Raw genomic sequence first — 25,918 nt, forward strand, 5'->3', positions numbered from 1 at the left:
GTTGAGAAGCAACCCTGGGTGAGTTAAAGTGCAAAGGACAGAGGTCCTAGGAGGACAGGGTCCATTCCTCCAACTGGAGGGAACTGGCAGGGAGCAGTGTGGGAGGCAGTTAAAGTTTGTCATCCCCACTTGAAAGGCAAGAACTTGGTGGTATGAACAGACTATCGGGTAACAAGATGTTGTTTGATTTGGCAGGGGTCTACACAAAATCCTCTACTGAACAACTTGGTGAATCAGATTTTTGTTTGGACGGAGAAAAATCTGATTTCAATGAGGGCTGTGCACATTTGGGGGTGTGAAAATTCATGCAGACAGTCTGAGCCACAATCTTCCATCCTCTGAGGGGTACCATATTTCTCATTCACTGTTTCTCCAAATTTGCTAAATATTCGAGAACCTCTGGATAGATTTGTTTGCCTCCCCCCTACTGCTGCCAATCCTTTGTACGGAAATGAATTGTCAACACGTATGGGTGGTGGATGCCTTGTCAATTCCCTGGCCTCAGGGCTGTTGAATGCCTTCCCTCTGATTCTCCTCCTCTTGAGGGTGCTTAGGAAGATTCAGGAGGAGAGATAATTAGTGATTTTGTTAGCTCCCTTCTGAACGCAGGCACCAGGGGTTTCTGCTTCTGTTGAATCTATCCAAAGGTGGGTATCTCAGGCTTCCGAAATCTCCCCCTCCTCTACAGTCCTCGTTTACGGTTGGCACACTTTCGGAGGCTGAACCTAATGGCCTGTAATTTGAAAAATTTGTTTTCGTTTTGAAGGATATAGGCTGTTCTTTCCAGGTGGCAGAAGACATCCAATTGTCTAGAAAGAAATCTACCCTTAATGTATAAAGAATTGGATGTTTATTTGCAAATGCTGTTCTCTGAAAAGGTTTAATCCTGTGACAGTGGATCCTTTTTAAGTTCTTGAGAGAGTGTTTCCTTAAGAATCTGTCTCCCGCAACGCTGGCAGCCAAGTGTGCGGCTATTAAAGCTTTTGGAGGTTCTAATGGTAATCTGGAAAAAATTACGCTATTAGCCCTTCGATTGGTTACGGGTTTTCGTTTGCGTATCCCTGTCACACACCCCATTCTTCTCATTTGGGATTTGCCTACTGTCCTGAGGGGATCCCAGCTTCCTCCATTTGAACTGTCATAGGAGGCGCATCTCATTTAGGTAAAAGCGAAAACGTGGTCTTTATTGGCAATAACATCTGCCAGGTGCCTAGGTGAGCTTGGGGCCCAGGTTGTTTCTTTACCCTATATGCAGATTCTTCCATAGACTACTGCTTAAGCTGATCCGAAGTTCATTCCGAAAGTGAATTCAAAATTTCATTTTGCAGCAGCAGATAATCCTTCCCGTTTTTTAAGAAGAAAATAATCAGCATCCTTCTCTGTTGGATGTCAAATGTTCCTTATTGATTTATCTACAATATACATAGGAGTTCAGGTTATCCAATTCGATTTTTGTCTCTTTTGGCAGTGTGAATATAGGAAAAAAGGGTACTCCTGCTATTCTGAACAGATGGGTGCACCAGTCTATTCGCCAGGCTTACAAATCTCTCGATCAGGTCCCAACATCTTGAGTTCAAGTTCATTCGACAGGATAAGTTTCTACCTCTTGGGCAGAAGCAGGAGGGGTTCATATTCAGAAAAATTGTAGGGGAGCCACATGGACATCCCTTCACACATTTGTTGAAATCACATTTACGCTGAATGTGATGAATTCTACTCTGGGAAATGTTGGTTCTGTTGTGGTTAAGGCAGCAATGAAGTAATTGTTGTGATTATTAAAGGACCCATGAGCAATTTAGAAGCAGTGTAAAATGTGGTCTTCTTTGCTTGTAATTTCCTCAACATGTTAGGACTGAGACGAGGAGATCCTATAAGGGGATAATGAGGGTCCCTCTCTCCCTCCCTGTCAGTTTTACACCTATCTTGACTTGTTACTTACAGGCAGTGCTTAATTTGAGCCTGTAGTTTCTGGTGCTCTGTACTGACACTTAATTGGCAGCACTAGCTCTAGTGACAGTCCACCACATGGTGGTGCTCTCTGTCAAATTTTGAGATTAGCACAACAGTGTTTAATAAGTCAATATTCATTAAAAATTAATATCTGATTTGTCACACTTGTAGGAGTGTGATGGTTAGTAGTTGTGTTGGTTCCGTCATTGGCAGCACTGGTAGGGGCAATGGCTGGTGCAAGCTGCAGTGGCCTCCTGAGAAGGTTCCTGGCACTTACTTTTTTACTAACTAAGCACTGCTTACAGGTCTCTAGGAGGAGGGAGCCTTTAAGGGGACAACATATTGTAAAATAAACAAAAAAAAACATTGCGTATGAAGAGGCTGCCTGAGGGAAGGACCACCTCAACATGTTAGGACTGGGATGAGGAGGTCCTTACTCGGGGCAATGAAGTTCACAGATATGTAATGTTTGCAGTACTTTGCTTTGGTAATGCTATTTTTTGCAATTTTTCCCATTTTTATTGTTTAATCATCTTTGTGTGTTTAAACTATGTCTTCAATTTACAGTAATAAAAAGTGCCAAAACCACTTTTTCTTTGTGTCTATTTGAATCATATTTTCCAGTGATTCACTTTTCAATCAAATGGGATATGTAGAGCACTGCTTATCACCCCTGAGGGTTTCCAGGCGCTGGGAGGGGAAGGGAAGGATGCTGTTGCTGAGAAGTTAGTTGAAGAGCCAGGTCTTTAGGTCCGTCCTGAACTCCTGCAGAATGGGGGAAGTACAGAGGTGGGGGGGAGGCCATTCCAGGACTTGGCTGCCAGGTGTGAGAAGGTGCGGCCACTGCTTCTGTACATGCGGGGGGGTGTGAGCCAGGAAGAGGGATGAGGAACAAAGTATGCGGGTAGGTTGGTGGAAGTTCACTCTGTGGTTGACGTTGGCTGAATCCTTGTTGTGAAGGGCTTTGTAGACGTGGGTGAGCAGTTTGAACTGGCACCGTGTGCTGAATGGGAGCCAGTGTAGTGCTTTGAGGTGGGGAGAGATGTGGGTCTGCCTCGGGAGGTCGAGGATGAGCCTGGCTGCTATGTTTTGATTGGTCTGGAGTCTGTTTAGTAATTGAGCAGTGATTCCCACGTAGAGGGAGTTGCCGTAGTCCAGGCAGCTGGTGATGAGGGCTTGGGTGACGGTGAGTTTGATTTCGAAAGGGAGCCATTTGAAGATTTTTCTAAGTAAGTGCAAGGTGTGAAAGCAAGAGGATGAGACAGCATTTATCTACTTCCTCATTGAGGGCTTTCTTTCAAGTAATATTCCAAAGTTTTTAGCGTGCTCAGTGGGTATGGGTCGTCCCAAAAGGAGTTGCAGTTCCCGAAGATGAGTACTTCTGTTTTGTCTGTGTTGAGTTTGAGGCATCTACTATGCATCCAGCCTGCAAAGCTGGTTATTCACCTGTGGAAGTTAGATTTGGTGTTAGTCGGGTCTGAGGAGAGTGAGAGGATGAACTGAGTGTCATCAGTGTAGGAGACTTTGTTCATCCTGTGTGATATGACCAGGGTGGCCAGGGGTGTTGAAAAAGGTTGGACTTAGAGAGGATCCTTGTGGGATGCCGCAGAAGATGTGTTTTGTTCCGGAGGTTACAGGTGGGAGGTGGACGCTTTGGGTACGTTCCTAGAGAAATGAAGATACCCTTTCAAGTGCTTTCTCTTAGATTCCCATTTGGTGGGGACCGAGCAGGAGGGTGTGGTGGGACACAGTGTTGAACGATGTGAAGAGATCGAGGAAAATAAGGGTGGCGGTCTCTCCCCTGTCTAGGAGGGTCCTGATGTCATCTGTTGCTACAATCAGGGCGGTCTCAGGGCTGCGATTTGAGCAAAATTCGAATTGGGAGAGGTCTAGACGGTTGTTCTTCTCCAGCTGGGCAGTGAGTTGGAGGTTTATTGCTTTTTCTAGCACTTTGGATGAAAAGACAGTAGGGAGATGAGGTGATAGTTTTTAGGTCTTTGGGGTCTGTGGTTGGCATTTTGAGGAGAGGTTGATTTCTGCATGTTTCCATCCTTCAGGGAAAGAGGCAGATGTGATGGAAGCACTGATGATTGTGTTAAGCTCCTTGCTGATGGTGCTTTGTCCTAGGTTTAACATGTGGCGGGGGCAAGGATCCTCGGAGCTCCTGAGTGGATGGAGCCCATGAAGGGGGCAGTTGTGTCTGCTGAGAGAGGTTCCCATGCATTGAGGGATCTTTCCTACTGAGTTTGGTTATCAGCAAGGGTGTTGCTGGGCTCCTGTGAGGAGGTGATGGTGTTCTTGGTGGCTGTGGGGTTGGAGAACTCCTTGATGATGCAGAATAGTTCCTTGCTGTGGTTTGAGCTGGCGTCCAGGTGAAGGGCTAGGTCGTTTGATTTGGCGGTTTTCAAGCTGGTGGTGGTAACTGTTAAGGGCTAGTTTGAAGTTGTTTTGGTCCGTCTTTGTTTTCTATAAAAATTATAGAATTATACGTGATGGGGATTTTTTAAATTCCTTTTTTAATTGCAAGCATTGGACTGCCACATTTATGTGGAGATATATTTTCTTTTTCTTGTTATGATGTACGTTTGCAAAAAAAAAAAACTAAAAACAATTCCTCCAGTATGCCTAGGCCATACCTAATGGCTTTGACATAGCTGGTTACTTTTCTGGTACAATTCCTGTTCAACTACAAGAGCTAGATTGTTCAGGCTGTAAGCTTTCCTACTATCATAATTTAAATTTGTTTAATTATGATTGAATCTACAAATAAACAAGGCATCTCACCCAGTTTGCTGTCATTTGATGTGCTTAGCTTGTTAATGCATCGTTGACACATGGCAGTGGCACACAGATCTATGAAACAGGAGGACTCAAGGCCTCTGGCCTACAGAGAGCCATTTGGGTGGTAGGAAGTAAACTAAACTGTATCACTCGAGTTCTCCCCGCAGAAGCATAATGGGTAACAACATCCAAACACATTCTTTAAAAAAAGTAGTTGTGCAGGTTTGCAATTTCAAGTTAGCAGTTTGAATGTCATTTCTGAGGCACTTTCCAAACAGCCACGCTCTGGGAGATAAAAGGCTAAGTTGGCATAGTTGCCTGCTATTTTTCTATATTCTTTATTTTCTTATTTTGTTCTGTCTATATTTCATTCTTCCTTTCTGTACCTTTTTTCCTGCCTTTTGGAATCCATCTGCCTTAAGATTTTTCTCTTCTACATATGTGTTCACACATTTTTATCTCTTGCCTAAGACCGCACATGCGCTGTCTGTTGTGAGACATGTTGTTAGCTTAAAGTGGACTTAGAACTCGCCCATTATTTACTATTGGTTAGCTTCATTGTGATTCTCATTTGCTTGCTTGTGTCTGCATTAATCTTCTTGAGTTTGTTCCTTCCCTGGCGCAATGACGCATTACTGAGTCCTTCTGCTGCTTGCTTTTTAAGGTGCTACTTTTTTTATTTTCATTTAAGCACTCTGTGGGAGTGCAGAGTTTTTTATTAACTGTCTCCCTCGTGTGCATCTCTCCCCCCTCCTCAGTGTACCGTGTTCCTTTCTTTTGCCTGGGGGCTACTCCCTCATTTGTTTCCTTCTTGCCTGTGTTCTTTCTCCAGCTCAATGTTTTGTTTGATCGATCCACCCATGCTACCCTGTTGCTAACCCCATCCGCCTTCCTTGTGTTACATCTACCCCGCACCATGTGGTTTCCACCGCCCAATCATGGCCCCTGTGTTGCTTCCCTCACCGGCTCAGCATTCCTACCCCCTGTATTTGCTTTGATGCTACCTCCACACGTGTTGCTTGCCCCAACCCACTTTAAACTGTTTTGCACATTATTTTCTTTTTAGCTACCAATCCAACTCGGATCGGTAAATAAAAATACAAAAAAATCCATGTCTAAAGCCTTTTTTTTTATTTATCTATACGGCACAGCATCAGAGAGGCTCCTGCAGCATGACTAAAACCATTGGCATAGCAAATAGGTCTCAAAAGCGACACCTATTGGCTTTGCCAATGTTTGTTTTCTCTGTGGCTCTATTCACCCATCCAGCCAGCTATCCTTCCATACAGCCCTCTAGCTCATGGTGACACTCAGTGCCAGATTCACGTAAAAAGCTTGGTCAAGCATGAGTGACTTAATTATTTGATCTATTTAGAGCGCATTATAAGTATTCGCTCTTGGTCCTGTAATGCCTAATGCCTGTACAAAGTCTGTAGGAATTTGAAATGTACAATCAAAAAACGGCGGGAAGTAGAGGTTAAGTTCACCTTCCTTACTGAATGCAGTTCCACAACATCCGGAATACCGGATTCAGAAACCTAACCATAGGAAGAACAGGGATTCCACTGAACAAGTGTGACAAAAACCCTCTTTCCAGAAAGACAAATTCTTTTCTAGAGTCCCCTCACCCACCAGGATTACCCCTAGGTTACCCCTAGGTGGCATACTTCATTATTGTGGTCCTCTCAATCCACTGCGGATTGAAGCGTGCTGCGACTTGCGAACTACGTAGGAGTACTTAGTTTTGGAAAATTTGGGTGTTGCAGTGATGTGGAGTGGGAAAAAAATATGTTAAAAATACCTAGCTAGTGAGCTAATATTTTATTCCTGCTCCTAGTCGGTATGTTTTAAAATCAGGGGTTAATACTAGGGAAAGACATAACTGTAATCAGTAGAGTGTCCCTAGTACTGGGTTGACATGTTTTGAGCTTTCACCTAAAGTTCTTCTTCAGGGCCACATGAGGTCCAGCCCCGTGCGTACCACTCCTAAAGAATCCTGTGAATAGGAAACAATGGGGTGCTCACCTAGGGGTCAATTAAGATGGCGGTCGGCGGCAGTCATCCACCCACGATCGCAACCCAGAAAACCGCCGGTCCCATTAGCATGGCGGTGACATTTTCCACCCGCCACTTTTCTGCCGGTAGCAGTCCGCTCGCTTGCCTGGTGGGCGGAGCTGGACCGCTAAAATGGGGCCGATGCAGGGCCAGGCTCAGCCGGCATGATTATGATGCCGGCAGTAGCCAGCCTTTCCGCAGCAGTGGAACCGCCATGGAAAGGCATGCGGAGAATGACTCTGGGTGCCCATTGTGGGCCCCCAAAGTGTTTGGGGGGTGTGGGTGCACTGAGGGGGTACCCATGGTACCCCCATACAAGTCCCTGTACCAGGTGGCAGGCACTGTGCAGTGCCTGCCACGCAGTGAAGGGATATGCAGGACATGCTTTTTTGGACATCGCGGCGCTGCTGCTGGCAACAGCAACCGACGCAGTGTTAAATGCCGCGATCGTACCGCCGCAGTCGGATTTCGACTGCGGAGGATACTAATTGGACCGGCGGTTATGCCGCGGTCCTAGCGGGTGGTGTTTTCCCGCTACCATGGCGGTAGGATTGATTTTTCCAACCGCCATCCCAATAGACCCCCTAATGTGTGTTCACCTAATATTTAATACATACGGTTGTACACTGACACGCTGTATTTTTGTTCAGGCAGAAATATGCCTAATGATCTGCAGGGCTAGAGGGGCTTGTAGTCACACCTTCGTCAAAGCACTCCTCTCGGAAAATGACCTAATGGCACCCCTGGAGACCCCAATGATGAAGCATGCCACACCCTGGTGGGTGAGGGGACTCTAGAAAATATTTTTCATTTCTGGAAAGCGGGTGTTTCACACATGTTCAGTGGAATCCCTGTGCTTCCTATGGTTAGGTTTCTATTTCTGGTATTCCGAATGTTGTGGTACGGAATTTGAAATGTAACTGTTTCCGTACACCAGCAGAATGTCTCCATTGCCTTGTCTATGAATTGTATGGTAAGGAAAACAGGCATATTCTAGGAAGTTAGATGAGCTAAAGTTTATCATTGGCACTGAATCGTAAAAGCCAGTTGGGTACTCAGAAGGACCAAGAAATATGCAATAATTGAGGGTTAAAAAGCCAAACTCTAATATGACAATCCTATATTTCGGTGGATTTGGTCCTAAACTCGTATATTAGCTTGGACTTTTTGTTATTCCCCGCAACTCATCGGTGTGTGTCTTTGCGTCACAAAAGGTACAGCATCTTTGTGAAGTAGATGCTTAGACTCTGTTTGCATGTGCAGATGTGTTGGTGTGTACTCTAGTTGCTGGTATGTGCACCAAGGGGAAAGGATCAGAAATGTTATGTTATGTTAATTTATTTATAGAGCGCACGATTACCCTGAGGTGTCCTGGCGCTAGCTCAACTCTACTGAGAAACGTGGTGGCACGGAGAGAAAGTGTGGCTGTAGGGAGTTATTTGTTAAAAAGCCAGTTTTGAGTTGCTTCTTGGAAGCTAGAAGGTTTGTAGAGTTCCTCAGACTCCAAGGGAGGGCATTCCAAGCCTTGGCCGCACCTGTAATAAAACTTCTCCCTACCCACAAAGCTTTCTTCGTGGGCGGTATGCTCACAAATTTGGCCCCTAATGAGCGAAGGGTTCTTTTGGGAGTGTGCCATCGAAATTGGTGGGTCAAAAACTCGGGACCCGGACGATGAAGTGCCTTAAAGACCATGCACAGTGATTTGAATTTCACACTTTTCCTGATGGGAAGCCAATGTAGTCTTTTAATTTCTTTGGCTACCGATATGAATTTGGGGGTGCCTGTCACAAGCCTTGCTGCTGCATTTTGCAAGGTCTGTAGTTTATTCAGATGTCGCTCTAGGGCGTTTAAATAAAGCCCATTGCAGTAGTCCACTCGGGATAAAATAATGGATGAGACGACTGTTCGTAAGTTTTCTTCTGGCAAGAATGGTTTGACCTTTTTTAGCAGTTTGAGGGAGTGAAAGGTAGCAGAGGTAGTCGCCTTTATCTAGTGCTCAAAATTCAGTTTGTCGTCCACTAGGATACCTAGATTTTTTTCCTTCTCCGTGGGTTTGGGGAGGATGCCCAGATCTGCTGGTCACCAGTCTGGGGTCCAGAAGTTGGCATTTTTTCCAAACATGAGTACCTCGGTTTTGCCTTTGTTAAGTTTTAGGCAATTTTGAGACATCCACGAAATAGAAACTCTGTTTTAGTGCACACGGATTACTAATACAGTTATTCACTTTATACTTTCAGGCAAATGCTACAGGAGGCGGGGGCCATGTTGAACTGGTTCTCCGAGCTATGGAGCATCTTACGTATGATTCTGTCGTTTTTCCACAAGCAATTAAAGTGAAGGGAATGGACAGCACAGAAGACGTCCCATACTATTTCTACAGAGATGATGGCACAAAAGTCTGGGATGCAGTTGTAAGGTAAGATATTCATTTCCGTGGAACATTCTAAAGCGGTACCATGACTCATGGTGCTGAAGGAGTCTGAGTTCATCTTCTGTCTGTATAAGAACTGCAAATATATTTGGAATCACACACTTATGTTTTAGCTGTTTCTTTGAAGACCTAGCAAATATTCTTTAGATCCTAGAAATGTAAAGCGTAGGGTTGACCTAAGCGAAAAATTAACAAAAACAAATGGAAGAGTGACTAAATATGCAAATTAAAGAATTTAAAATTGAACCACATTTTAAATGCATGAAAGAAAAACATATAACCTAATTTTGTTCTGTGCTAATTACCATTTGATATGTTTGTGGCCGGGATATTACCCTGGAGTCCTCTTTAAGTAAGAATCGGTGTGAGAGGATCTTTATTACTCATTGGCAAACCTAACTGGTCCAGCTACTTTATAAATAAAAGTAATTCTTCATTAAGTGTTAGGTTTGTGTATGTGGTTGTGTAGATGGTTGAGGGAGTGAAATTTGTAACGTGTCAACAGCTGGGTGGATTACTAACTTCATGCATGGTTGAATGTGTGAGTGACTGAGTACTTGAATAACTATTGAGTAAGTTCATAAAAGGATGAATAGTTGAATAGTGAGTGCCTGGATGGATGGATAAATGAATTGGAGAGTGCATAAATGGATTAACTGAGTATGCAGACCACGTCAGCAATTATCACTGTCTCACATGTTCTGATTTACCATATTCCTTAGTAATTCTTTTAATGCATGAACAGATTTACAAAATCACTCATTAATCCTAATAGTATGTTTAGATTTGCCCAATTACTTAGTAACCATTAGTGTGTGTTCAAGTGTACCCCATCACCCTGTGATCCTTAAAGCATGTTTAGTTTTGCACCCATGACTCATTGATTTTGAATGCGTGGTCCGATTTGCACTCAGAAATCTTGCATTTCAGACCAGATTTGCATCATTACTTAGACGACTGGGTGCTTGGGCGCATTTTCACCACCAGTCACTGATCCTAGTGTATGTTCAGATCTGCACCAGCACTCATTATTCGTTAGTACATTTTGAGATTTTCACCATTACACATTAACCTTCAGTTCATCCCAATAATTGGATCATCGTTTGGTAAATACTGTTGCATTCCACATTCGAACATTTTAACAAAACACTGCATTTGCTAACATTACTGCAAATCATTTTCATATTCAAATGGCATAGGGTTGCATTTAGAAGTTGATGGGTGCAATGCATATGGTAAAGAAGGCAGATGGCCTATCCATCAGCCTCACAGTTTACTTAGCCATGTAGAGGTAGGTGTGCTACCAGGTTCCTGTCACCGAAGTCTCAGTTGGCTCCACCAGTGGAAACAGTTGACTTGGCGGCCTCTTGTCACTGAACTGCCAAGTTGCAATGGCAGGGCAGGCATCACTGCAATTCCATGCCTAAGATTGCTATGCTGTGCATGGTGGTCTTAGGCAAGGGAAACCAGCAATGGCTCTGATGTGCAGCGAGAAAACAATTTGCATGTCAGGATCATCGATTTTGTTTGTTTCGCTGAAACAAATGACTTCTTCAGGAAGTTGTTTAAGTAGAACAAAAAATGAAAGCCAAGTATGCCTAGAAACATGTCACAGGCTAGGTAGTCATTATAGTGTTTTGTGCTTCTGCAACAGTGGTGGATGAACTGAAGGCGGGCAGTCCTCCGCCGGGAGAGTCGAGGCCAAGGGTTTATTGGTAGGCAAAGAGCCAGCTGGGAGTTATGGCTGTTGGAGAAATCTGCATAAAACTTTCCAAAAAATAATCAACCACTTAAGAGCGTCCCTGAAAAATATTGATTTCCCATGTTAATTCCCTTAGGAAACTTCTGTTGTCTGTACAGAAATAAATCTGAGCAGAATTATCCTAAATTTGGCAAAAAGTTAGAACTTTACTCAAAGTGTGATTTTTGTGATTTGGTCGAAATCTGTTCAGCTGTTTTGGGGAAATTTTAGTTAAAGAGGAGCTTGGGGTAGCCAGGAAAGGGTGAAAAAATAGGCTTATCTTGATGGTTGGTCCTGCTGGAGTTCAGTGGTAACAAAATGTAAAAAATAGGGCACTTTTCCTCCCATGGGCCATTTGGTACTGCAGGACCAGATCTGCTGTGGCTGTAATGAACGGTCAACTAATTGGATGGCTGAAACTTGAATATATGCACAATTTATCTTCATGTTGCAGACGCCAATCACAGTGTGTTGTCCGTTTTGAAATTTTTTCATCACAGGATACCGACGACAACAGATATCTATAAATCTTAATTTCTATATAACAGCTGAACGGAAATGCACCAAATCACAAAAAGCACGCTTTTTGGATAAATATCTAGCTTTCTACTAAATTTGGTGTAATTCTGTTCATCCTTTTTTTGGTTGAGCCTAGAGTCAGCACGCAAGCGTTGCTCTAGGGAAGTTCTGGGGTAGTTCAGTAGGTGAGGGAAGCTCCGCCCACTCCCCGCCCTTATTTTTCATTGGCTTGTGGGTTTCTCCTTTGTAAATGCTGTCTTCTGATTCATTATGAGGCTTGTTAGTCCCTCCTTAGTAGTGCCATGTCGTCATTTGGAACCTCCCATGGCTACTGGCCCCTTTGCTTAGTTGTTACACAGTACGTGTACTTTTTTTTATTTAAAGAGTTTTCCCTACATTAAGCTTGACTACGTGCTTTGCTTACATCCCTCAACTCCCTCCCCCAGAAGATCCCAATCCGAGCGGCAGAGGGAGAAAGAGAAGCTACCGCTTGGGATGCGCGTGCAGCGGCGTTAAGCGCATAGTGTGAACGGTATGAAACTGCGTAAAGGTTCGACCCCTGGCCGCTAACAGAATGCCCAACCCTGTGGGCACCAGATGGATAAAGTGCCTGTCCTGCTGTCGGGGATGCTGTTGGCACTGAGTGAACGAACAAGGCAGCCACCGCCGCTTGGAGTAAGTGGCACTCACTCAGTGCTTGTTTTCAGTTTCTGCTGCTGTTGCTTTTTGTGGGTGGGGGGCGGGAGGTGGAAGATTTACCCTCCTTGTCCTTTGACTGCCCATACCACATCTGTGCCACACCCTCCCCTGGGTTTTCACTTGTTGCTGATAGTGTGCAGTCGCATGCACTTGATCAGCACTAATTGGGGCAGGTGGCTCTCACTGGATCTACCCATCAGTCCTGGGTCTGCTCCTTTTTCGCTCACCATTGGTCCAGTTCCGGGATCCTCGCTTTCCCACATCCGCTAAACTAATCGCGCAGCATCTCCGTCCCTTAACAAATACCACTTATCTCACCCACCACAGATATATTTAAACTACAGCAAAGGAGCTTAAAAGGCTAGGCAAATGGACTGGCTGAGCGACGAGTGGACAGGCGCAGTTTGAAGGAGCTGCCCTTTTAATCAGAGTGACACGTGTATCATGCCGGGAATGGGCTCCAACCCTTACTGCTTTTCTGAGCTGATATACAAATAAATTAACGGACATCTAATGTTTCCCACTGGGTGCTTGGCGATCATTTGTGCACGTAAGGCCACTCCCGCTTGGGTCCCAAGAGCCTCAAACTGGAACGTAGCACAACGCTCAATTAATCTCCCATTGACTGACGAAGTTGTCACAAGGGCCCGAGGTACATTTTTGCTTCCTTAAGTAAAGTGTTATATTGCCGTCTTCTCTTCTAATATCATGGCCTGTTAGTGTCATTTCCTTGGCCCAAGCCCTCAACATCGTTCTGTACATTGAAGATTTCACAGAATTCCTGTTGCCTGAGCCAGCAGCCTGTATGAAAGATTACACTCACAGATCATTTTTGTTTACTTTGTATTTTCTATCTTTGTGTTATTCCTCAAAAAGCACCGAGACCAAGAGCAGCAATCTGATAATATTTTTAAGTATATTCATCTTTGTAAGTCGATTGTGCTTAAGGCGCACCGTTACCAAGGCGGGTAGCTTAGTTTGTACCTCCTAGATTATTTTGGGGATCTTCGCTACAATTCCATTGTGAGTAATGAGTATACACCCAGGGTGCCCATATCCTGACTAAGGCAATGAATCATATCTATGTACTTCATATAGTTCTTGAATATGTTGACTCTGTTCTCAGTCGAATAACGTGTAATTTTGTTTTAATGCTGCATCCGCAGGTGGACTTCGCACTAAACTTCTTCAGCATATATTGTATTGTGTTCTAATTGCATTTATATAGCGCTTACTTTCCCTGATGAAGCGTCAAAGTGCTTTTTCGCTGAGTAGCACGCTACTCCGTGACCCATAGAGGATTAGTGTTGAATTAGTATAGTGAAACATGCAAGTAATTTTAAGTGGTTGATAGGTTAGTCAGTTATTTGGATTCGGAATGATAGCTGAAGGATAGAAGAGGAAAAAGGTTTGTATTTATAAAGCGCTTGTTACCCCTGATGGGGTATTGAAGCCCTTTTTTTTCTGGGCGAGTAGCACGCTACTCCGGAAACCCATAAAGGATTAGTGGTGAATTAGCATGGTGAAATATGAAAGTAATTTGGGTGGTGGGTATTAGTTATTTGGAGTGAGAAGGATAGCGGAGGGATAGAAGGGGAAGAAAGGTTTGCATTCATATAAAACCTGTTACCCCTGATTGGTGTTGAAGCGCTTTTCTGGCGAGTAGCATACTACTCCGGAAGCCATAAAGGATTAGTGTTGAAAATGAGTATAGTGAAATATGAAGTAATTTGAGTGGTGGATATGTTATTTGGATAGAGAAGGGTAGGTGGCGGGATAGAAGAGGGAAAGAGGTTTGTATTTATATAGCTCGTGCTACCCCTGATGGAGTTTAGAAAGTGCTTTTTCGGCGAGTAGCACACTACTCTGGAACCCATAAGGATTAGTGTTCAATTATTATGGTGAAACATGAAAGTAATTTGAGTGGTGGCTATGTTAGTCAGTTATTTGGATTGAGAAGGGTTGGGGAGGGGTAGAAAAAGGGAAAAAGTTTGCATTTATATGGCGCTTGTAACCCTGATGGGGTGTTGAAGCGCTTTATTGGCGAATAGCACGCTACTCTGGAACCCATAAAGGATTAGTGGTCAATTAGTATAGTTGAATATGGAATTTGAGAAGGGAACATATTAGTCCGTTATTTTGAAAAGGATAGTGGAGGGATAGAAGTGGGAATGATTTGGATATTTATTTATTTATTTTTCTTTTTTTTTCTTTTTAGATCATAGCAGTAGGAGGAGGCTTTTGGATGATTAAAAAGGGGTTTTGTAGGGGAAGAGTCAGAGGGAAGAGTTTAGAAAGGTTTGTTTTGGGGGATCGGTATAGTAAAAGAGGTGTCAGATGATACAAGGAGGGGTAGAGTCTAGAAAGGGTTATTTTGGAGATCGTAGTGGTATGGGGTTTGGGATAAATGAGAGAGTGGATGTAGAGGATATACTGATAGATGTATAGGGTGACGGATAGGGTAGTGCATTGGAAAGAGTAGTAAAAAAAAGTTTGAGATGAGTCAGAAAGTTGGGCTAGAAGATATATTGAGAGAAGTATAGGGTGAGAAATAGGGTAGTGCATCGGAAGTGCTAAATTAGAAGAAAGTGATAAATATATAGATCCATAAGTACATTGAAAGTATATAGATGCATAAAGGAGGTAAGTATATGTAGATTAAAGATATTTATAGAGGTACAGGATGAGAAATAGGGTAGTGCATTGGATATGCTTTTCCAGGAGAAAAGTAACAGACACACAGATCCAAGTACATGGAAAGTACATAGATGCACAATGGAAGCAAGTACATGTAGACCAAAGATGTTTGTTTTTTTAAACAACATAATTATTCTATATGTTCATACAAAGCAATACACAAAGATAGGTACATATCTATAAATGCTTATATACAGAAGGATATGCTGTAGAATTCTGTTGGTGTATGGTGCTTATGTGAGGAAGAGCCAATTCTTAAGTAATTTTCCGAAGATAAGGTGGTTGTCGGTGGTTCTTATGTTGGGGGAAAAGAGTTCCATAGTTTGGCTTCTTGAACAGAGAAGGATGTGCCAGCCATGTTTTTGTTCTTGTATCTTGGGATTTTGAGGCAAGATGCAACTTTAGAGCGGAGGTTCCTTTGTTGAATGTGTTTGGTGATTTTCTTCCTGATGAAGAGCGGTCCCATTCTATGTATTGCTTTGTGGGTGATACAAAGTAGCTTGAACGTGGATCTTCTGGCAACTGGTAACCAATGCAGGGCTTTCAAGGCAGGTGAGATGTGGTTTCGCAGTTTGATATGCAAGAGTTGTCTAGCAACCAAGTTCTGAATCCCTTGTAGTCTTTTCATGGTTATTAAAGGTGATCCGTGGTAGAGCTATTGGCGTAATCAAGTTTGGACAGAAAAAGGAAGATTGTAGCTTGGACCTTGTGTGGAAATCCCAAATGAGGGAAAATTTGTTGCAGCATTTTTATTGTGACAAAGCTTGATCTTGCTAGTTTCTCCACTTGGGCATTCATCGATAGCTTGGAGTCTCTGGTCATTCTCAGGTTTCTTACTTCTTTCGAAACTTTAGGCGGTGATCCCAGTTCATCAGGCCAGGCCCGGCGGCAAGCGGGTCATAATGTTTCGCCACACGTGAGTATTTCCGTTTTGGACGCATTCAATTTGAGATGGCTCCAAGTCATCCACTAATCCACAGTTCTGAGACAACTGAAAATTGGGGATTTTCCAATGTCTTTTGGGCATTCCAGTTGAAGAAGTATTTGCGTATCTTCTGCATAGTTTTAGCACGTGAGGTGAAATTGATTGATCAGTACCGGTAATGACTTCATGTAGATGTTGAAAAGCATGGGCGAGATGATAGAGCCTTGAGGGACCCTTGCTTTTGTGGAGTATGGTTTGGACGAGAAAGGTGGGGTATGGATAACATTGGTTCTGTTTCGAAGGTAGGGCGCAATCCAGTCTAGAGCAGTTCCTTCTATGCCGGCTTCATAGAGTCTTTGTTTCAGAGTGTCATGGTCAACCATGTCAAAGGCAGCCTAGAGGTCCAAGAGGTGTAGCGCAGCAACCCCGTTGCGGTCTACTGTATTCTTCAGGTCATCCCAGATGGCAAGAAGGGCAGATTCCGTGCCTCTTTCCGGATGGAATCCTGTCTGCAAGTCTGAAAGTATGTCATTTTCTTCAATGAATTGTGACATCTGGGCAAACGCTGCTCTTTCTATCAGTTTGCCCAGGAAAGGTCCATTTGTAATGGGTCTATAGTTGTCAGGATTCAGCGGGTCCAAGGTTGTTTTCTTCAGTAAATCTTTACAAGTTATAAGGAATTCATGTTGTGGGGTGGTCGACGGTGTTTCGAACCCAATTATTGGGGTTCATCTTCAGGACAGTGGTGAGCATGTATTTTGAAGTTAAACTGCCCGTAAAGTTCCTAGAGTCTCCAAAGTGGGAGGCAGGGGCTTCAAAGGTTAATTATTTGAAAACAAGCAGCTTGGCAGTACATAGATCCGCCTGGAGAATGTAATTTTCTTTAGAGGGGCGACAGGGCAGTGAATGGGAGCCTGATGCCGAGCAGTCAGAGACGTCCTGCAGCTGTTGGGGCTGGCTGATGAATGCGGCCGCTTGTTTTCAAATAATTAACCTTTGAAGCCCCTGCCTCCCACTTTGGAGACTCTAGGAACTTTATGGGCAGTTTAACTTCAAAATACATGGGTTCGAAACACCGTCGACCACCCCACAACATGAATTCCTTATAACTTGTAAAGATCAATTATGGAATTCAACTACTATATTGTTGTCAATGCGATGTCTTTTTAAAACTACTATCACTATTTCACACCACGCTTTTCTTATTTTGTGAGCATTCTAAAATTGACTTTGTTTAAATAAATACCTGCTATCTTTTGACCTACATGACCCTTTACGTACTTTGTCTCCTGCTCCCTACGGAATTGATTTCACTTATCTTAAAAAACAAGTGACCCTGCCTGGGTCACCTTTTCTATTGGACCCTTTTGGGCCACCATTGAACCATTGTTCTTAACTCTTCTTTCTTAAATTGAATGGTAGCAAGACAGAGGTCATGATCGTCGGGAAATCCCCCTCCATCTGGGGTGCAGCCTGTCCCTGCCCCCAAAACAGAGGTAAAGAACCTGGGAGTGTGGCTCGATCCAAAAATCACGTTCGCGTCTCAAACTAGAAAGGTGGCAGGGAGATGCTTTGGCACCCTTATGATGCTAAAACAATCCTTAGACATCCTTCCCGTATCAGCGAGAAAAACCATAGTTCACACTTTAGTGACCTCGTAACTTGACTACGGTAATATCCTATACCTTGAGCCGGGTCTGGTGGCTCAGTGGACTAATGCCTCCACTGCAGTGGACTAATGCCTCCACTGCAGGGGCCTGTGTTCGACCTCATGGTCACAGGTTAAAATCCCGGTGGGTCCACTCAGCCTTTCATCCACCTGAGGTCGATAAAATGAGTACCATTGAGTTGGGTAACAAGAAACATCTGTTATTCAGTGCCAAGATACCTCTGGGTGAACATGCGCTTTACAAATACACGTTATGTTATCTGGGTGCGCCAAAAACCTGCCTGAAACGCCTCCAATGAATTCAAAATACAGCGGCACACCTTGTTCTTAATCTACCTAAACGTGCTTCAATGACGAAAGCCCTTGATTCCCTTCACTAGTTGCCAATTCTTTTCAAAGCCATGTGCTTCTGTCATCGGAGCATACAGGGGAAAGGCCCCAGCTACCTACATGACTTCCTCACCCCGCACAATCCTAGTCGACAGCTAAGATCGACAGGAGCGCACCTACTCAAGATTCCTAAGATAAGAAGGGCAAGGATGGGAGCTCGCTCATTTGGCTATCTAGCGGCCAAAAACTGGAACACACTTCTGCTTTTGCTACGTGCAGAGAAATCTGAACCCGCCTTTCGTAGAGGCCTGAAAACCTGGCTATACCTACTCTAGTCCGGTACCTTTTTCCCACTCCTGCTGATGTGCTTCTAGCACGGGGATACACCTTTTGGGGTAAAGGTGGTCTTCAAATTAACTATTATTATTAATATTTAAGGTGGATGGATGTGAGGTAGTTTTAGGTGAGTCGCTTAGTGTTGTTTTATGTTGGAAAGCAAGCAAGTGGTGGTCTGACCATGTGACTGGAGTTATAGTTTGAAAGGTAACTAGTTCAGTATTAGCAAACATGACATCTAGGATATGTCCAGCGATGTGTGTGGGTTTGTGGACAATCTGATGTAGGTTCAGTGCGTCTAGGCCAGTGATTATTGTTTTTGGATGGGTCATATTGGGTTTGTCAAACTAAATGTTGAGGTTACCCAGAACGCATAGGTTGGAGTGTATTGTTATCAGGTTTGAAACGGTCCAGAAGTGCGTCTGGGAATGTTGCCTTGCTAGGTGGAGGTCTGTAAAGGAGCAGGAAGTTACAGGAGGAAGACGGTGTAGGATTGCATCTGGTGAGAAGAGCCTTACAATTCTTTATGGTGATGTCGTCAATTTTAGTGATATGTAATGTTTGCCTGAACACAACAGCTAGACCACCTCCTTTTTTGCCTATACGATTTCGGGTGATTGTTTGATAGCCCAGAGGAACAGCTTCATGCAGGACTGGAGCCATATCATCTCCCAACCACGATTCAGTTATGAATAGTGTGTCTGGTTTTGCATCTGTGAGAAGGTCGTAGATGTGATGTTTGTTTTTAGAGAGGGATCGAACATTTATTAGTAGACAGTTTAGAGAATGGCCTTTGGTGATAGTGAGACTTTTGTTTTGTAGAAGAGTGATCAATATTGTGTGGGTTTGTAACAGGTGTGTTTTTAGTGCTGGCATTAGCTGTATTAGGATAGCAATCGTGTACCTGTTCTGTATCATGTTCCTCATCCAGCATGCTAAGAAGGCATTTTGATGGGTGTGCGTGTGTATGTGGTGGAGATGGTGTTTGAGAGTGAGTTGGTGTGCTGTGTTGTTTTCGTGGTGTAACATTGTTGTGCAGTAGACATGGGGAAGCGAAGTCGTGAGGTGTTAACCGACGCTGATATTGTTTGCGAGTGTTTAGGGCGGAAGGTGTAGGAGTCAGGGGTGGTGGTGCAGCATGTGGGCCATGAGGTAAGGTTCTAAATTGTCCAATGGATGAGAGGCGGTTAGAAGAGTTGCTGTATTGCTGTGTTGCTGTATCTGTGTTAGGTGTGGTGGGAGAGAGGAAGCTTGGCATTGGAGTTTGTTCCTTTGTGTGGTTTAAAATGTGAGTGTATGTTTGTATTTTGTGATGGTAAGTATTATGAGGTTTTGCACTTTGAAGATCTTGTTGTGCTGCTGTGTGTGATATGTTTTGCTTTGAGGAGTAGTGAAAAGGGGTGCTGGTGTATTTGTTTCATGCAATGGATTTGTTTGTTTAGTATTGTTTGTGAGAGGAGGTTTTAAGGTAGAGGGGGTGGTGATGTGTTTGAGAAGAGTATGTTGTGTGTAGGAGGGAATGAAGTAGAGGCAAGAGTGTTTGTCTTAGACTGGTTTGTTGCAAGACTTAAAACATGTGGTGCCGTGCAGTATATGTGTTGGGTGTTAGTGTTATTATGGTAGAAGGAAGCGGAGGGTGTTGGTTGGACAAATGATGGAAGGCTGATTATATGTTTGTTAGTGATAAAAGGTGGTCTGTTAGGACTAATTAGAGCAGGGAGCGTGTGTCTGGATGGGATGTAGTTATGTATGGTGCTGAATGGCGTTGTGTTAGTGATGAATGTCTGAACACAATGCCAACATCCCTTCCTACCTACTTCCTCTTTTTGTACCTTGCTCAAAATTCATTATTCTGGGCAGTTTATACTAATTTATAAAGCACTACAATGTATCTATTCTGCAGGATTCTGTTTTTGCTATGTCGTCTCTGTATGAGGTTGTGTGGGGTGAAGTAAGGAATGCATCACTTCTGCTGTACGTGGCTCAGTTGTTTTTAAGGTCCTATGACTGTGTTACTGAAACTTTATACTAGAGCAGAACGATATTGGCACCATTTGTTTAGGTCGAAACAGTATATTTTAAAACAAAAGCAGATACGATATTACAAGACACCAGAACACACTGTAATGTAATAGAATACAGTCTCACATCTTTTGCTCTGTTTTAGGCTGACAGGTGTAACTTGTGTAGTTTGCCATTAAATAAAAAATACTAACTTTAAAAATAGACAAATAGTGTCTGTGATTGTTGGCTATCTTTGAGAGACGTTTATCGTTTCATGTGTGGTTGCGCTCCTTTGAAGTTGTGAAGTTATTCCGACCTCTCTCGTAGGAGCAATACATCTAAAAGGTGGGTGTTTCCTGGTTAGGAGACACGTCTCCTGCACATGCATTCCTTTAGGGATGATGTCCTACAGTAAGAGGCACAGGAGTTCACCATCACGTGTGGAGTGAAATAAGGAATGCATAATTTCTGCTGTACATGGCTCAGTTTATTCTATTTTAAGGTATGTATTTTGTTGCGTTGCTGTAACTAAGAAGGGAGATTCAAACCATTTACCATCATTGTGACTGAATTAGGAGCCATGTTAGATGTCATTGACTTGCAGTGTGCGTGTGTTCAATTTGTGAAATTGTTTCTTGAATAAAAACTTTATAGCTGTTTTCATTTTATAGAATATGCTTATTCATGCATGTGGTATTCGTCTTTAAATCCGTTCGGTTTCCTATGTAATCTCGCTAACTTGTTCTTGAAAGCAGATCACATTCCTCCAAATCTTTATTTTTCATATTGTACATTAGTCAGAGGCCTCAAGCTTTACCATATTCTTGGTCCTCTAGACAGTGCTGCATCTGCTTCTCTGGTCCCAGTGGTAATTTCTCAGTCTTAGTCCCCTAGACAGTGCTGCATCTGCTTCTCTGGCCCCAGTGGTAATTCCTCAGTCTTAGTCCCCTAGACAGTGCTGCATCTGCTTCTCTGGTCCCAGTGGTAATTCCTTAGTCTTAGTCCCCTAGACAGTGCTGTCAGTGCTTCCCTGGTCCCAGTGGTAATTCCTCAGTCTTAGTCCCCTAGACAGTGCTGCATGTGCTTCTCTGGTCCCAGTGATGATTCCTCAGTCTTAATCCCCTAGACAGTGCTGCATCTGCTTCTCTGGTCCCAGTGGTAATTCCTCAGTCTTAGTCCCCTAGACAGTGCTGCATCTGCTTCTCTGGCCCCAGTGGTAATTCCTCAGTCTTAGTCCCCTAGACAGTGCTGCATCTGCTTCTCTGGTCCCAGTGGTAATTCCTCAGTCTTAGTCCCCTAGACAGTGCTGCATCTGCTTCTCTGGTCCCAGTGGTAATTCCTTAGTCTTAGTCCCCTAGACAGTGCTGTCAGTGCTTCCCTGGTCCCAGTGGTTATTCCTCAGTCTTAGTCCCCTAGACAGTGCTGCATGTGCTTCTCTGGTCCCAGTGATGATTCCTCAGTCTTAATCCCCTAGACAGTGCTGCATCTGCTTCTCTGGTCCCAGTGGTAATTTCTCAATTTTAGTCCTCTACTCAGCACTGCTAGCTGCTTCTCTGGCCGTGTTGGTAATTTCTCATTCTCACTCCGCTAGACAGTGCTTCTAGCTGCTTCTCTCATCCCGTCAGTAGCTCCCCCATTCTAAGTCTTCTACGCAGTGCTGCAGCTGTGTCTCTCTTACCAGTTGTAATTCCTCATTCTAAGTCCTCCAAACTGTGCTGCAGCTGCATCTCTGCTCCCAGTGGGAATTCTTTATTCTTAGTCCTCCAGATAGTGCTGCAGCTGCTTCCCTGGTGCCGTCAGTAACTCCCCCAATCTAAGTCCTCTAGGCAGTGCTACAGGTGTGTCTCTGTTCCCAGTGGTAATTGCTCATTCTTCATCCTCTAGACGGTGCTACAGCTACGTATTTATTCATACATTCACTTCACTCCAAAGCAGAACAGATAAGTAAAAGACATTGTCATTTACAAGGCTAATAGGTCTAACTCGCAAAATGCTTGTTTTTTGTTCTGATGGAAAATGCATGACAAAGAAAGTGCTCATTCCATAGCTTTCCAAGAAGGCAAGAGGTCGACAAACTTTTTAAAAAAAAGGTTTCCTGAAGAATTAGCGAATGGCAGCAAAGTTATTAGCAAAACAAAAAGTGCTCTTCCTATGGAACCTTTGACACATATAACTAGACAGGGGTGATATATATTATCTACTGGCGGTAGCCATTAGATAGTTCTAGTTAGGAAACGTGTTTCCATAGGAAATCTGAAAATTCTATTTTGAATAACTGTGGCGCCGGTTGACGAATCCTCGCGAAATTTTCAAAACTAATGGGGCGCTCCGCTCAGCTCCTACCCTGAAAGTCTCGGGGTGATTCGTCAAGCGGGGACCGAGAAAAAAGGGGGGTCCCAAAACGCGTTTTCCCCATGCATTTTTCCATAGGACCTTTAGTCGAAGGTACAGCCCGAACGGCTGAACAGAATTAATTGAAATTTGGCAGAGAGGTAGTCCTCAGGTCAGGGATGTGCCTTTTGCATATATGGTGTCAATCTGTTCAGTAGTTCCTGAGAAAATTGCAGTTAAAGCACATAAATATCTATAGCCGCGCACCGTGCGCGCACCCTAACGTGCGCGAGCGTAATTCTGATTGGTGGTTACATGTCAGTCAACGTTCGAATCGGTCGAAATCAGGAAGTGTCGGCCGCCATTTTGTTTGTTGTGGGTGCGAGAGTGAAAAATAGGTGTGGCGAACGTGAAAAGGGGGCAGGGTAGAGAGTTCCTGACCCCCTAGCCTTTGTCAGGGGGTCCCTAAAGGACCCCGAAGGGTGAAAAAACTTTTTTTTTTTTTTTTTTTAAATCGCGGGGTGCGTGCACCGTGCGCGCACCGTGCGCGCACGGTGAAAATCCATAAATTTTTTTTAAAAAAATTAGCATTTAAAAAACCGTACAAATTCACTTAAAAAACCATAGGTTTCACACACATTATAGTTAGTAATTAGCATTTAAAAAACCTTGCAAATTCACTTAAAAAACCATAGGTTTCACACATGTTATAGTTAGGTGGACATTTCACTCGTAAAAAACCAATGATATTCCCCCGTTATAGTTAGTTCAGATAACTATAAATCGCGCGACCGCCACTCTATCACAAGGATGATGTCATCAGTGATGTCATGAGTGATGCCACTGACCATGTCATGAGTGATGTAATATGTGACGTCATGAGCAGTGGATTGCGGCCGCGCGATTTATAGTTATCTGAACTAACTATAACGGGGGAATTTCATTGGTTTTTTACGAGTGAAATGTCCACCTAACTATAACATGTGTGAAACCTATGGTTTTTTAAGTGAATATATATATATATATATATATGTTGCAACAATCACTCCATCAGGAAATGACACGAACTCCTCTTAGGTGGCAAAACGAAATTTATTTTCTTTTCAGTTCTCACTGCTCTTGGTCATGACGCGTTTCGGCCGTACCGTCGGCCTTGTTCACATAACAACGCCATAGCGGGAAAACTCCAATTTAAATGTTTTTTTCTCTCTTGCAAACCCAGTGTCACATGATTGATAGACATGGAGAATAGACTGCGACATTTTTACACATACTTGATTTTGGAAAACAGACTAGGTGGTATCTCTCCACACTAATTGCATTTTACTACATAAAGTGGAAGGAATAACATATATATACACTTTTAAATACACATTTACGTATAAATAAATAAATAAATACATAAATACATTTCAGTATAAATACAATATAATTCACTATATGTTAAAATCGTTTTCTTAAAATAATGGCATAAATGCGTAATGTAGTGAGTCTTGGATGTGTGGTTATCTACCTGATCTTAATCTCCATCAAAACTCGTCTAAGTATATGTAAAAAGGGATGAAGGTGTCACAGAAAAAAACTCTACTCCATGGTTAAAATCACCCATAATCCAAGGAAAAGTGTAAAAACATTAGATTGACCCCTCAAATGTGCAAAGTTGCGAAAAGTGCATAATGCAGATCATTTAATAGGAATTTAATTTAATGCACCGTCAATGTTGGCAGGTACATATTAGTACATGTGATAAAGTGCTTGAAAAAACTGTACAATAAAATACCTATTTATTTTCACAACTAGTGTAAAGATTAAAAAGAAAATTAAAGTAAGAAGTGTCCATAAATAAATTAACTCAATGGAAGCTTCGGAGGGGCAAAAATTCCCAAACTAGATGTCTATTCATATCAAGTAAGTGGATCAACTTGATCTAAAGGATCCTATTGATAATAGTATTGTTACCTAAGTGTGTAATGTGGGCAAATATCTACATCATTGCAATCAATATGGCAGGAGACTGGTTCCAGAGTGCTCCTGTTAAAGAGGCTCTTGTGGGGTTTCTCCAAGCAGACTTCTAGGCAGATTTAAAGGTAGGTGTGCATGTCTTCAGTAGTATTTAACCCATAAGGGGCCTTCGTATCCATTTCCAGTATTAGGCGAGTTTCTAATTGCCTTAGTAGCCTTTCCCTATTACCTCCTCGGCGCAATTTAGGGATGGCATCAATTACATAGTAACTAAGACATTTTAAGTCATTGTTGTGTTTGTCTTTGAAATGACGAGCCACTGGATAAGTGCTGTCATTGTTAACAATGGCTCTCAAATGCTGAAGGATACGAGTATGAACTTGAAGTTTGGTGCTACCAATATACGATAGGTCACAGGTACAAGTAAGGACATAGACAGCATATTCTGTACGGCAATTAAAATGCCCTTTGATTGGTGTTTCCTTGGGACTAAAAGGAGTTTTGTATGTAGTACGGTTAGTCCCAAATTTGCATGCTCTACAGGATGTACACTTGTAAAAACCATTCTTTGGTTGTAGCCAGGTGCTGTTGGATACATTCTCTGGGCTGCTTTTAACCAGCTGGCTTCTCATAGATGTAGCACGTCTATATGTAATAGACGGTTTGTCTGATAAGAAAGGCGCCAGTACACCATCGGTTTTTAAGATGGGCCAATTTTTGTTAATAATTGCCCTCAACTGTCTATGTTGTCTGTTAAAAGTCATTATGAGACGTGGAGCATTCTCCTCATCTCCATTCTCTCTTGTAATACATGGCCTAGCATTAGTGCCTAGTAGTTCTTCTCTAGTTTTCAGTGCCGCTTTATCACTCGCTTGTTTGAGAACAGACTCACTATAGCCTCTAGCTCTAAATCTTGCCAGTGCCTCTACATTGCATTTTGTGAACTCATTTTCTGTACTGCAAATTCTTTTGAGCCTTAAAAGTTCCCCATAGGGGATACTCCTAATGAGGTGGCCAGGATGGGAGCTAGTTGCATGTAGGGTGGAGTTACCTGCGGTAGATTTTCTGTATAGTGTGGATTCCAATTTGTTACCTGATACATAGATAGTAGTATCTAGGAAAAAGACCTGTGTTTGGCTAATGTGAGATGTAAATTTCAAATTAAGTTTGTTGATGTTAATCTCATTGATGAATAATACAGCACTGTTAGTGTCCCCCCTCCATATCAGGAACACATCATCAATGAATCTTAGCCAATACACTATGTTGTTCTCATATTTGGAACCCAATGAGCCCCTGAGAACCTGCTCCTCCCACCAGCCCACGTGTAGACACGCGTAGCTGGGAGAGAAGCAGGCTCCCATAGCCACGCCTCGTTTTTGACAGCATAATTTGTTCTCAAACAGGAAAAAGTTGTTGTAGAGGCACCATCTAATCATTTGAATAAGCATCTCATTATGATTGTGAAAAATGAGAGGTCTAGTGTCA

At 43.1% G+C, this 25,918-nt stretch overlaps 1 protein-coding gene across 5 annotated transcripts in view; it reads left to right on the plus strand.

Moving 5' to 3' along the window:
• LOC146867161 (polyunsaturated fatty acid 5-lipoxygenase-like) overlaps positions 1-25,918 on the plus strand; it is a 1,030,548-nt gene that overhangs the window by 807,376 nt on the left and 197,254 nt on the right. For all 5 annotated transcript variants that reach the window (XM_085603716.1, XM_085603717.1, XM_085603714.1 and 2 more), the window contains one exon: positions 9,024-9,202. In XM_085603716.1, the coding sequence (XP_085459842.1) occupies positions 9,024-9,202 (179 nt within the window). The remainder of the gene's footprint in view (positions 1-9,023; positions 9,203-25,918) is intronic.

The sequence above is a fragment of the Triturus cristatus genome, chromosome 1_2 (assembly GCF_964204655.1).
Source record: "Triturus cristatus chromosome 1_2, aTriCri1.1, whole genome shotgun sequence".
NCBI classification, from domain to species: Eukaryota; Metazoa; Chordata; class Amphibia; order Caudata; family Salamandridae; genus Triturus; species Triturus cristatus.